Source organism: Pyxicephalus adspersus, chromosome 2 (genome assembly GCF_032062135.1).
Source record: "Pyxicephalus adspersus chromosome 2, UCB_Pads_2.0, whole genome shotgun sequence".
NCBI lineage: Eukaryota > Metazoa > Chordata > Amphibia > Anura > Pyxicephalidae > Pyxicephalus > Pyxicephalus adspersus.
The window spans coordinates 67,771,882-67,785,987 of record NC_092859.1 but is presented as its reverse complement, the minus strand read 5'-3'; the positions used below and the strand labels follow the sequence as shown (position 1 = coordinate 67,785,987).

The 14,106-nt window shown below is 37.2% G+C and overlaps 1 protein-coding gene across 1 annotated transcript in view; it reads left to right on the top strand.

Annotated features, from left to right (window-relative positions):
* Positions 1–3,196: 3,196 nt before the first annotated feature.
* DPYSL3 (dihydropyrimidinase like 3) overlaps positions 3,197–14,106 on the top strand; it is a 90,628-nt gene continuing 79,718 nt past the window's right edge. The window contains exon 1 of the mRNA XM_072400929.1: positions 3,197–3,562. Coding sequence (XP_072257030.1) covers positions 3,239–3,562 — 324 coding nt within the window. The 5' untranslated portion in view covers positions 3,197–3,238. The remainder of the gene's footprint in view (positions 3,563–14,106) is intronic.

Here is a 14,106-nt window from a genome sequence, read left to right as displayed (position 1 = left end):
GCACAGGGCAGTAAATGTCCTACTTCTAAAAGGGGCCCAGGGATGAATGTGTAGAGATGGGCCAAGACTTTTCCAAATTTACACCATTCTTTATACAGGGTAACAGCTAGTGCCTTAAGTGGTGGAGTGGACTAAAGATATACAGGTAGTCACCAAGTTAAGGACTTCCGACATACAAACGGGCTTTCCTGCTTGTTCGTGTGCAGGTCGGACCCTGGGGGGGGGGGGGGGGGCGTTTCGCATGATTTGCAGAAGAAATGTTGTTCTGTTCTGCAAGCTCTTATAACTTTTTATTGACCAAAACAAACTCTGCAGTTGTTTATTTTTGCATTGCATTTGTTTGTGATTCACTTACAGTGAGGATTTTATACAGTAACTGACACCACACTGCCAAATAATATGTTGAGACAAACATCTGTACTAATTGCAATAACTAAAAAAATGTACCTGTTCCGACCTACATCCAAATAAAACTTGAGAAGAAACCCACAGTCCCTATCTTGTATGTAACCCGGGGACGACCTGCACCGCTCTGGATGAGTGATGGTATTAGGTAGTCACATTCATGTTATTACAACAACAAAAAAATTAACTTGTATCTGATATGCAATTGGAGGTTTTAAATCAGAATTTAGCAAATCAGAGCTGAATACAAAACTGTGATTAACAACAAACAAATTCTTAAAGTAGAACTAGATGACAACATGTTTACAAGAAGAGAAGCCAAATGAAAATCTGCTTAAGTGGGATTACAAATACCACAAAGATATTTCTCTCATCTCAGTCTTCTTTATACAAACCTGAGCTGACATCCATGTCCTCCTTCTTTCCTCCTGCCCAACCTATTGATAATTCACCTTCTGAGCTAAAGGAGAGTTTCCGTGACTGGTAACCCAGGACAGCTCAGATCCTTAATTTCTGAATACAGAGAACTGATGAGTTTTGTTACACCAACAGATGCAGTACTGTCAGGATCAAATCTTAATAGAAGAGGTATTCTATTCACCTCTCCTGTTTACATGTAACCATTCTTTAATTGGTTCTGTCTTCCTCTTATTTGGTTAGTTTGATATACCAGTATGTTATTATTGCAGACTTTAAAAAATGTTTTGTTAATTTTAGGTTTTATTCACAACTCCACAATATTGCTTCAGTGTGTCAGAATATAGGAAAACTCTGCCATTCAAGTAAATATGGATGTATACTATGCTGAAGGTTGCAAGCATTTAGACTTCAAAGCAAAAGACTATACAAAATGAAACTGTAATGTGTTTTACTTGAGTTTAATGCTAACTTATGCACGCATGCCAGCACATCAATTGTGTGTGTCCAAATAAATTGCATCCTCACAGTTTTTTCTATGTGCCCAATATGAGCAGATAAGCATGGAGCAGCAATATTGTACATACACTGAAACTAGTAAGAAGTGTTTTTTTCTGCTGTTTTGCTCTAACACAGGGTATTGTACTTTTTTTATAAGACACTTTCTTTAATGCATGTATATTCATTCTATTTACATGTGCAGAGGCTAACATTTGCGCACCAACCATCAATGTACAATTTACTAAAAAGGTTCTGGATTTATTAGCACCTAGTGATCTATATTAATAATATCTGTGTATTTTTCTGCCCTGGCTATCCTTGGGTACTACTGCATGGAGGAAGCCTAAAGAATGATATGTAACACTTATGTAAGTAGTTTTGGTTAGAGCATGCATCTATCTATGTGGGTACAAACATACATGCCAAAGTAACTGCCAGCTGGTTTTGGAGATTATGCAAAGCAAAGATCTCTAAGCTTTGAGCAGTCACCCCTGCTAAAAAAATTAAATCTGGGTTGGCTAGGTTAGACTGTCTTCTATTGACATACACACAGTAAATTTAACTATTACTGAGCAATCTATTAGGACAAGTGGAAGCTGCAGTACAGAAGCAGATAATCCTAAAATTGTGCTGTTGTATAGCATGCTGCTTCCTGCATAATAATGTGTGATGAACCAGACACAGATCAATGGAACTAAAAAAAAAATCATGTACATTACATGGGAGTCCCCAAATAGGGTGAACTGTCCTCTATACAGCTCATATACATTACAAGGCTGAGGTAATGATGATTTGGTCAGGCACATTACCAGATAATGTGCACCTGTCTATACTGATATATACATTTTTTTATTACAGAGAAGTCACTATGTGAAGTTATTGTCCTCTGTGTATACAGATATAGTAACGTATCCTACATGGGAGTCTCTAAATGTGGTAACATTCATTTAATCAGTACAGGGAGGGAAGAACTCCTAGAAGAACAGTGAGGTGAATGGCTCTCTCCAATTTGGTCATATACAGTACAGAGTAGTCATGTGGATAATATGACCTGTCCTCCATACTGATAAGGCCATGTACAGTACAGAGGAGTCCTATAGATAATATGACCTGTCCTCCATACTCATGTGGCCATGTACATTACAGGGGAGTCCTAAAGATATTTATGACCTGTCCTCCATACTGATATGGCAATATACAGTACAGAGGAGTCATATAGATAATATGACCTGTCCTCCATACTGATACAGTACAGAGGAGTCCCTAGGTGAGGTCACCTGTCTTCTACATTGCTATAGTAATGTATATTATAGAGGAGTCCCTATATGTGGTGATATGTTCTCTATAATGAATTTTTCATATACAGTACCGACTAGTTCTTATGTGAGGTGACCTGTCCTCCATACATAGTATTCTATGTTACAGGAGAGTCCCTTTTTTGTGGGTAATTGTTCTCTATAATTAATTGTTCTATAATAAGTTGGTCATGTCCAGTACTTCCTTGATAAGTGGAACTGTCCTCTATACTAATGCAGCCATGTACATTACAGCGGAGTCCTGTAGATAAAATGACCTGTCCTCCATACTGATATGGCCATGTACAGTACAGGGCAGTCCCTATATGGAGTGATATGTTCTCTATAACGAATTGGTCATGTACAGCACTGAGGAGTCCCTAGATAAGGTGAACTGTCCTCTCCACTGGGAGTCATGTACAGTACAGATACGGTGAATAGTCCCCCTAAAATGATTCACTCATCAGGGGAATGTGATAGAGCTGCTGTGTTCGTGTCAATGAAATCACATTGTGCTCAGTACTGCCATCTCTGGCCTCTTGGCGCATGTGCGCCCCTCCTGTGTGTTCTGCCTGTTCTCCGGACTGTGCTCGGCTCCAGCTTAGCTCTGTGTTTCAGCCATGGCATCAGGGAACAGGGGATGGGACAAGGAAGACGACCTGCCAGTGTACCTAGCCCGTCCCGGCACTACAGACCAAGTGCCCCGGGTGAAGTATGGAGGGATGTTCTGCAATGTGGAGGGGGCATTTGAAAGTAAGACTATAGATTTTGACTCGCTAAGTGTGGGGCAGAGAGGGGGCAGAAAGAGCAATGCTGGACGTCCGGGGGCAAACGGCCAGAGCCAGGAGAAGTCAGACCAGGGCAATAAAGAAGTGGAGAGCCCAGGAGTAGAGATCAAGACTTCTTCTGGGAAAGAGATCCTGCAAAACCTCAACGATGAGAAGGTAAGTGGCAGTACAGTCTATGGGGAAGCGCCCCGATCCATTCTGTATATGTCATGATATATTGATTCTTAGTTTATCGTGACATTGACACAAGTGTTCTGGTTCAGATTGTGTGCATAGTCCCCGATCTGTGTGTGCATTGTGCATGGTCCATCCCAACACAACCCAGGGAAGTCCTGGGATACTTCTGGCTTGTTGGAGTTTTATTGTGTCTGGAAGCTGCAAGTCGGCAAAGTTCACTGTGCATCAGATAGGATTCCTCCCACTGCAGGCTGTGCATGGATCTTACACATAGCCAGGGAGAACACTTTGCTTCTGGATCATAGAATTATTAAACAGGATTTATATAGCGCCAACATATTACGCAGCGCTGTACATTAAATAGGATGTGCAGGGAGCTCCAACAGAACCATATTGCATCCTTAGCTCATACTTTGCTCTCTTCTAGAGGTGACAGGTCTGTGCACCCCACCCTTGGTTCATCACCACTCCATATTCCCCATTTAATTCCCCCTTTCCCTTGCCATGAGATGGCCAATGCTTATGGAACTCGTACCTTTCTAAGTTACAGTATTTTGACCTTGGCTCCATTGTCACTGTCTTACAATTGTCACAAATAGACTAGAATGGGGGTACTATGTGTAGTTCTGGCAGTAAACACACTTCCAAAAAATTGTTGGGCAAGGGGGATGGTGTTTTTTTGTAGATTTTTCATTTGTACACTGGAGTTATAGTATTTTGACCTTGGCTCTATTGTCGCTTTCTTACAATTGGTATGAATAGACAAAGTAAGCTGTGCATGTACCCCAGTGACAGTACTCCCAAAAGTTTGGTAGGACAAGGGGGATGATTGTTTTCAGTAAAAAGAGATCTTGTACCAAAATCGCTACCTCATAGCAATGTATTTTTGAAAACATCTTACTACTTTATTGGTTAGGGGTTATGATAGGTTAGACACCTGATTCTCACCTGTTGGATATAAAAAATGTGAATACCCAAGTAGAGAATGTCAGTTGCAAGAAAAGATATATAGATATGAAAAAGAGTGAAGGATAGATAGATAAATAGATAGAAGAGATATTATTAGAGTTATTTCTTCACATCCTATTCAATAATATTTAACAATAGATGTGCACAAGTTACTAAATGTCTTACAATATCATTATCAAAGAAGAAGAAAATATACTTAAAATGAACATGGGACAAATGCGGCCTTTGTTCCCTTTGATGTTTCATTTTCTTTTGGGTACTGCTGATGTACTGCACTTAGCTGAAAATATTCCTACAGCTGTAGGAAAAGGTGTGGCTTTTTTTTGCCCATTCCATTCATTCATAGGACTATGCGGTGGACTCATCACTTTAGAAGGGCCTGAACAGTTGTTTGCAAAGCCTATTTTAAACAAAATGTCATCGCTTTTTAATGGCAGTAAAATGATCCTCATAAATGTTACTAATCTTGCTCTTTTAGGATTGTAAAGGTTTTTAAAGTATCTATTTAATTTAATATGATGTGTTCATGTTTTGTATGCTGCCATGGTAAAATAATACTTGTATCTACACGTATCTTCAATTGGCCGGGGGATGTCCACATAAACCCAGGTATACATCTTTTCTGAGTTTACCATGTCATTCAGGAATGCATTGGAATAATCAATATTTCACTGTTGCAACTGAAAATCTGCAACACACCATTTTAGAAAGTGCATTGCTTTGCTGTATTTACTTTAGAGCAGCCTTCCTCAATCTTTTAACCTTAGAGGAACCCTCTAATAAAAAATGACTTTTAGGGTAACCCTAAAAAAACCAAACCATTGGTGGTTAGTGATAAAAATGCCGCATTTAATAGTGGTCACTGGTAAGAATGCGCCTCTTGCAATGATGCACAGAATACACCTTCTAGTATATGTGACCATTGGTGTGATCCAGCAACCCTGGAATGGATCTGATCCAGGATTGGGAACATTTGCTAACAAATAGCAAATGACTGTAAAGAAAATCCATTCCAGGTTTGCTTGATCACTTAGGGTCACTGATGAAAGTCCAGCCTTGGAGAGCTTTCATATATCAGACTATATCAGATATGTTCATACAGATGGGGCAGGCATTTGGGAAATAGGTATATGTTCTCACCTTGTGTTCTTCAAATTTTCTTTTCTACTATACAAGACTTATTACTTCCTATTATGGAAACATACAAGCAAACCTGTTTTTTTTTTTTGGTCCTTGGTGCTGAAGATTTGTGCAAACATTTTAGTCAACATTTTGGTGTATGTAGTGCAGCATCCAAGGCCTTCCATATGGCATAGCATGGCATATGGCTCCAGCCTTAGTAGGACATTGATTACAATTTATTTTGAAGGTCAGAGTCTTCCTGATGCTTTTTGTTGTTTGAGAACCCCTAGATCTGCAAGTGATGATCACAGCTGCTTGGCATTTGCTCCAGTACAAAGAGTGGTTATGTGAGATTGTCTACTGAAAGAGTTGTTTTACAGCTTACCAACAGCATTACAGTATGGAAGAAGAAAATGAATAATCTGATTGGTTTCAGTGTGATAAAGCATCTATTAGATTTTCAGATACTTGACCTTTTAAATGAGGAAAACCCCTTTAAGAGTATGTATTTTCAGTGAACTTGGGTCACCTGAAAGTCATTTTATTGCCATACTTTTGTAGCATATATCAGGAAATGTTGTTATCATCTCTGCTGCACAGCTGATACGATAAAATAATTTAGCAGCATGGATAATGTAATGTTCCAGTTTGCATACACTGAACTTTAAAAAAAACGACAGGAAAGCGACAGGAAAAATAAAGCACAGCCACTGTGTTGTGTTGCTAAGCAGAGTATAGGAACTTGTAATGAACAATGAATTCTATGAATTCTTCTGCTTACATTATAATAGCAAAGCGTACACAGAAACAGGGTCCATAAAACATTAACACATCACGAATAATAGGTGACAAGATACAAATCTTTGTTCCCTGCTTCACTCTGTGGTTCATCCTGTTTACCCTACATCACTATATGCTACAATACTGACGTAGGGGTCAGCAGAAGAAATACCGTTGTGTAGCAAAGGCATGCAGGTATCAGACATTTATGACCGTATAGAATATAAAGATTGTCCAGGTTTGTAGATAAGAGCATATCTGAACATGAAGTCTTTTTTTACCCAAAAAACTCCTGGCATTTTTTTTGTTTTGTTTCCACACTGATGGCTGGTGAACAGTTGCCATTAATCAAAATATATCCGTTTACATCTTGTCACTGAGACAACTCCAAACTGTTGTTTTTTTCATCACTTTCCTTGAGTTAATAGCTACCATGAAAAATAGATTGGTTTTATTTGCTCAGTGGTGACCCACACACCATAAAAAGGAAAAAAAATGACAAAGCCTTTGTCGTCAATAGATATATAGGTCTCGTTCCCGGTACCGTATTCCAAGTTGGTTCAATGGGTTTAATAAAACAAATTACCTGAAATGTAATCTTTGTACAGGATTTCTATTATCCATGCAAAGATTTAAGCACCTAGTTCCACAATACTTTGGTACTGTTTTTTCCACCCGTAAACATGTTAAGCACTGTTCCCACAAAGTAATTTAAGTGTAATTATTTAGTTTTGCTTTATTCCTTGCTCCCTCCCCAATCATGATGCTAATAACATTTAAAAAAAACTAAATTTTCTTATTATTTATCACTGGGTATCAACTCTCGTCTATGCAGTGCTGATTGTTGATGACTGCAGGAGGATGCTGTACTTTTTCTGTAAACATTTTAGCATCTTGTGCTGTACCTCTTATTGTGCCATCAGCTGTGGTGCAAGCTGTAGATGGTCTCTTGGGATAATATATAAATGCCTTAATTGTTGAATGGCCAGTATAGAAGAGTGGGTGTTCCCAGGTGGAGTGCATTTTCATGCCTTAGGTAATATTCTCATGCAATGCCAGTCTTCCATGATTAGTAGAGCTGAAATCCATGGAAAGAAAGGTGCAGTCAGGGACAGTGATACTTCGGAGAAATGGGTTCGTTTATGCTGGATGTCCTCCAGCCAGAAAATGGGGTGGGCTGTATCTGTCTTGTTCCAACTACTAATGCACATTCCTAGAAGATCACAGTGTATGGTAAAAATTAAGAATAAGCAATTTACATACAGGAGAGGATGAAGATCCATAATGGCACTGGACCAATAGTAGATGAGGTTTAAGATTTGTGCCAAATCCTTCCTTATTAGGGCTGCTTTTAAATCTATTGCAGAATCCACCAACTGTGCCATATTTTGCAGTTTGATTAGCTTTACATAAAAAAGTAACTTATATGCACATACTGTATAAGTAAATATCCATTCAAAAAATGCAAAATATGATAGAACGACTAAATATATTAATATCCAAATTCCAACTCATTCCTTTGTGCTCTTGTAGTAACACTACAAACTCTCCTGTGGCTACACACAAATATATTTTATTGACTTCTATGAATATGGAAGGTCTAGCACAATTATTATTGTACCCCCCTTTCTCTGTGGTTGTTTTTCTTAATTACTATATTCCCCCAGAGTATTTAATCATTTCACATCTATATGTGCATATATAAGTTATTTTTTCTCCATCATTCCTTTTATACAAATAAAAGAGATCCAATAGCTTAATGGAATCTCACAAGAAGATGTTGCAATGAATGAATTCATGTTTCCCCATTTTAGGAACCATCATCTTGTCTTTTGACCACACAAATACACCTCAAGTCTTCATAAAACAGCCACGTGTCACAGATAAAAACAAAGGTTAGATGTAGACTTAAGCTGCGTACACACGTGCAATTCTTGACGTTGGAAACGATCTTTCACGATCCTTTCCAACGACAAAGGACTACACAATGCATGAATGGTGCTGTACATACAGCACCGTTCTGCTCTATGGAGAGGGGAGGGGGAGAGCGACGGAGTGGCACCCTGCTGCGCGCTCCCCCCCTTCCCTTGCATTAGGATCGCTCGTCGTTCATCGTTCGTGGATCCGCCAGGTCGGATCCTCGGACGATGAACGACGCCTACTGTACACACGCCAGATTCTCGCCCGATATCTGGCCGATGCTGATTATCGGGCGAGGAAAATCTGACATGTGTACGCAGCTTAAGACAGGTAAGATTTCCTATAAAAACATTGCTGTTTAACTTGCTTGTTTTGGGGATTTGACTAAATTTAAAAAGTAGATGAAGAAGATTAAAAAAATCTATCATTTCATGCTTGGCAAATAGAATTTTTTTTTTAATTGAATTTTTTAAATTTTTTTTAACCTTTAGGACAGACAGAATGGTATGATAACGCATAGTATTACAGAGTATGACATATTTTCATGCTTGTGCCTTAAATATTTTTTCTATAAACATAATTAGTTGGCCAGTAACAACAGTCTAGACACTAGTACAGTTGCAAATGTGCAATAAAAGGGAATTGGTTTTGATTTATTATTTTAATAACATCCTAAAAAAAAGCACCAAAAAAGGGAATCCTACAGTTGGGTTTATAGTGATTATGACACATATAGTGATAATGAACACAGTGGAAATCAGGTTTACTTTAGCATTCATTTATGTAACCTGTATCACAGCTTTGGTTAGGTGGTCACTGCTAATGATCACCATTCATACAGAGCCTGCAAATGTCTGGCAGTGATTTACATCACTCCCTCTTGGACCTGTGGCAAAGACCTACAGTCCTATGGCATGGCATTGGTCATGCCATGGGTTCTCTCAGAACAAGTTGTTTTTCTGGTGCCTAGTTGACATTTTCATGTGGTGCATTTGTATTTCTTTAAACTGCATTTCTTTAAATGAGCTTTCACATAGAGAAAGTTTGATGTACTTTTTTTACTAAGAAATTTTTCTCCTCTATCATTAATTTGCAAACCTGCCTCAGATTAAAGGCATCAGGCAGACAATCAACATGTGAGGTTCAGTCTGGTGCGGTTCAGATACAGTGTATTACATAAAACTATGACATCACTGCTAAAGGTAGAAGCAATTTTGTTACTTTTTTAAACAGTTTTTAATTAAAATCTCTTCGAATTTTAAAGATTTTCAATCATGTTTCATTATTGTATAACAATATGGTGACTGTGTGTTGCAGTGCATTGCCATTCAGTGTAATGACACCTCAACACATACCTCTTAAAGTGGAACCAAACTATAGATGCCATATTTACAACACACCCTCTCCTCCACACAACTAAATGATATTATCAAAATTTTTCGACACACCCTATGGTATGATACCAGGGCCCTAAGGACCTCTTAATACCTTTCTCCCAACACCAGTAAGTCCACAACCTAAGCTTGCCTTGGGACCTAACATATTTTTTGTTAACTCATTTATATTTATTGATCCCAACCTCTTAATTGCCATACTTACTCATTTTAATTTTTAAAACTGTTTCTTCACCAAATCATAATCCATTCTTTACATATTTACAAAGTGCCTTTTCCTAATTGTTTATGAGTTAATTTGAGATGTTACACCAACGCTTATTCCTTTTGTGTTGCACCCCCACCTTTGTTTAAACATAGTTAAGATAAAAATTAAGGTAACTGATGATGATAGTTGAGCTCTGTATAAGCTTTCATTTCCTGATAGACCCTCTCCCTCTGCCTGTTTCATGTGTCTATTTTCAACTTAGCAAATTTTGTTGGTTTGAGAGAGTTGAAGCTCTCTTTGTTCTACTATCCCACATAGTGTTACACTAGTTTTATTCTTATTTTATACTATGTACCTATGGTAAAAAGTATGTAATTTATCTAATTGTACTGTCAAAACTGCTATATTTTCAATGAATATATTAATAAAAAAAGTGCAACAAAACCCTGAAAGTAAAAAATTGTGACAAGTCCAATCCTTTTTTTATGTCCTTTATAGGTGATTTCCCTTCTACAGTAAAAAATATAGATCTGAATGATAAAAGCTTTTTTTTACACTAACCAGGTAATGCACTGTTGCAGAGTCCTGGTCTACTTCTGGTCGTCGGATCTTCAACTATCCTTATTAGCTAGGCTAGAATGCCGCAACAACCGCGGGAGATACCCAGCATATTCCGGCATCCTACACCTCCTACCTGCAATTGTGCTACTCAGTGTACATAGATAAAAAAATTTGTGAACAGGCAGGTAATTATATCCGGCCTGGTTGCAATTTTTGGATGCAGAAATATACTTCTGCTTTTAAAATATATGCTACCACGTGGTGTGCTGAAAACGAATGCAGCATGTACTTTTTTAGATCCATGGATGAGCACTGAAGGTGCCAACGTACGAGAAAACATAAAAAGATAAAGGTCTGAATGGACTAATGAAGTAGAAGCTTGGATTATTAGGAGAAAAGAACCTCTGGAAACCTTTTATGAGCTTCCTTTATAATCCTTACAGATGTAAAACACCTTGAGTGTGACATTTTTTATGGAAGACAGATCCAAGGCAGTAAAGCCAAACCCAAGCATTAAGTAACTGCCAAACAACTACTAAATTGTGGGAAATCCTGTTTGCCATATCAATATAATGTACATTCAGTAATAACAAATTAAACCACCAAATAAAAAAAATATTACTATACACTTTAAAGAGAAATTAAATTATCATACTGTTCTGTTTGTATTGTTTTTTCAAACCCATTTCACTGCATGCCATCATTCTTATTATTAAATAGTATTTAAATATGCCACGTGATGAATTCTAAAACCGGTGGCAAAACAGTAAAAACTAACAAGTTTTAACAGTAGTTCTATGATATTTATAATAAAAAGCACAAATAAATAGATTATGGAAGATGTAATATGCAATAATAAATAAGGGAATAACCCCAGCCCAATAAATGTTTGAATCACATAGATGTGTTCCTTTTACCATTACCAAGGAGAACTTTGTATAGATTGGATGTCAGGCTGTTATCTGCCAAAGGACACTGCAGCTGTGAGTGGAACCAGAATGCAATAATATGCTAAAGAATTTACTGTTTAAATACCTTACAGCACAATAAATGTGTGCCTTACAGCTGTAAGCTACATTATAGTCCCTTTACAACACTGTTGAAACATAGACATAAAGTGCCTTTCATAACATCGTATAGAGTATAGCTTATATAACATAGCTCAAAAAAATGCTGTAAATATATTTTCCTGGCACACATCTACACAACTGTGACACACCCAGGGGGAGACCTTTAAATTTCTGCACATGACCATACAGACTTTTGTTTTTTCCAAAGTTCTATCATGTAAGGAGAAATAATAAATAATGTGTCCGTTATAGGTAATATACCGTAGTGATTACTGGAGTTTTCTGTACAAAGGAAACTGCACATCAAAAAAACCATTTTGCTTGTTAATGTTGGTAGCATTAAGGTATCTGTGCCAATGGAAAAAGGACCCTCATTGCACTTTTATATATTTTATATATTAATTGATGTTTTCAAATTTATGAATTCATACTTTTTTGTTATATATATATATATATATATATATATATATATACACTGTATATGAAACACAATGCCTAAAGCTGCATAGCAGCAGACTGGGGGGAGCACCTAAAAATGTAGAAGAGGATTTAATTGTTGACTTTTGATAAAAAGTTAACATAAAGGTATTATTAACAATGCTATGTAGCCTGCATGCAAGCTACAAGTTTTGAAGAATGAAGGAATGTTTTGTTGCCGACATGATGTTTTCTAAAGTATGGAAAGCTTTACTTTAAATATTAAGAATAAAAGACCATCAACTATCATGTCGGTGTATTAAATATACAGTACAGCTCACTAACTTTGCCTTCAATCTCTTCCCCTTATGTTTTTCATTTAATAAGTTATCTATGATGTTTTTTCAATGGGATTCATATATTTGCATCTACATTGCCTAAATATGGTAGTGATATACTAAAATAGTAAAAATTGTTACTAAGTCCATAAACCAAAGATGGTATTACATGTTTCTGAGATGTATTTTTTCTTTCCTGCTTTTATGTAAATCATTATGTAAATCAAAAGAGATCTAACAAATAGGATGTGGCCAGAGCATTCTTCCCAGTGTTCTGAGATAACAAAGGAGGTATTGTTTTGCATAAAATACGTAGGCAAAGGAAACATACCTGCCTCACCCCATCTATATAAACTGAGAGAGGTTTTTGGTGGTATGTGCTGGGTTCTGTAGATCCACCACTCTTTTGTAAAAACTACCTGTTGTGTCAACATGCACAGGGAGGCCTGAGCATTTGATACTAAATCTGTGCCTTTGTTCCCCCTCCAGACTAGGCATTTAACTGCAGCTCCCATGGTTGGTATTTGGTGGGTTCATGTGTATAGTATTATGGCACAAGGAATGATGGGACCATTGTGCATGCTCTCCTCCACAAGCTCAATGGAGAAAGCCAAAGTAAATATATAAAAAGTGAGTCTTTCCAGGCATTATCATTTCAATAAATTACTTATTGGTCACTGTTAAAATGTTGTTCTTATTTTGAAAGGTTTTTTTCCATCTGAGCTTAATAAAGGGAGATTTTCCTTCAAGTAAGAAAGTTTCTTAAAAGTGAAGATAACGCCCTCTTAGATAATTGATAGATAGTAATCACCAGGGCATACTGAGAGCCTAAGCTTATCTTAACAGAGACATAGATAGCATGTTAATTTGGGGTTCTAATCACACATCACCCTATCCAAAATTAAATTAAAAGTTTTGGCTTTGCATTTAACCTCCCTAGAGGTAACCCCGAGTCACACTCAGGGTATGTAAACCTATGGGAAGGTTATTAAATAGAGCGCTTACCTGATCCGCTGGCGTACCACGCCGTCCAGCTTTGCGATCTCCGTCTTCTTCCTTCTTCCTGCTTCTGCACATGATGAGTCACCGGGGAATTCCTGGTGACGTCAGTGCGTGTGTAGGTTGCCCGTGGGGCGGGATATTCAAAATCTATTTGTATTGCATTCAATACAAAATAACTGTATTAAATGCAATACATTGGATTTTTATGTGTAAAAGCAGTCCATTGTTCTCAAGAACATTTATTTTACAGTATATATAATAGTATGAGTATAACGTGTATTTTGTTTTTTAAATTTAAAAAAATTAAATTTTTTTTTTATTAAATATATAGATTTTTTTAATTTATTCAGTTTATTGGTCTTACATGATTTTGTGTTTCAAACTTTATTATACTCATACTATTATATTATACTGTAAAATAAATTTTCATGAAAAATAATGTACCGCTTTTAGACACATAAAACCGGAAAGAAATGAACCGCTAGGGAGGTTAAAGGAGAAATAAAAACTCCACTCTAATGGAGTACCTCATCTACTAAATGTAGTACCCAATCTACTGTACCTAAAACCTACATTTTCTTTTAATACACTGGACCCAAATTCATAATGGCTATATGACACCCCAGTCCGAGTCCTCTATCTTTTATCCTGTAATGTTAGAAGGCCTGTGCTGCAGAGGCCACCATTTTTCTTGGTGAACAGCTGCTACAATTGTCTGCACAGGACTAGTCGACAAAGCAGC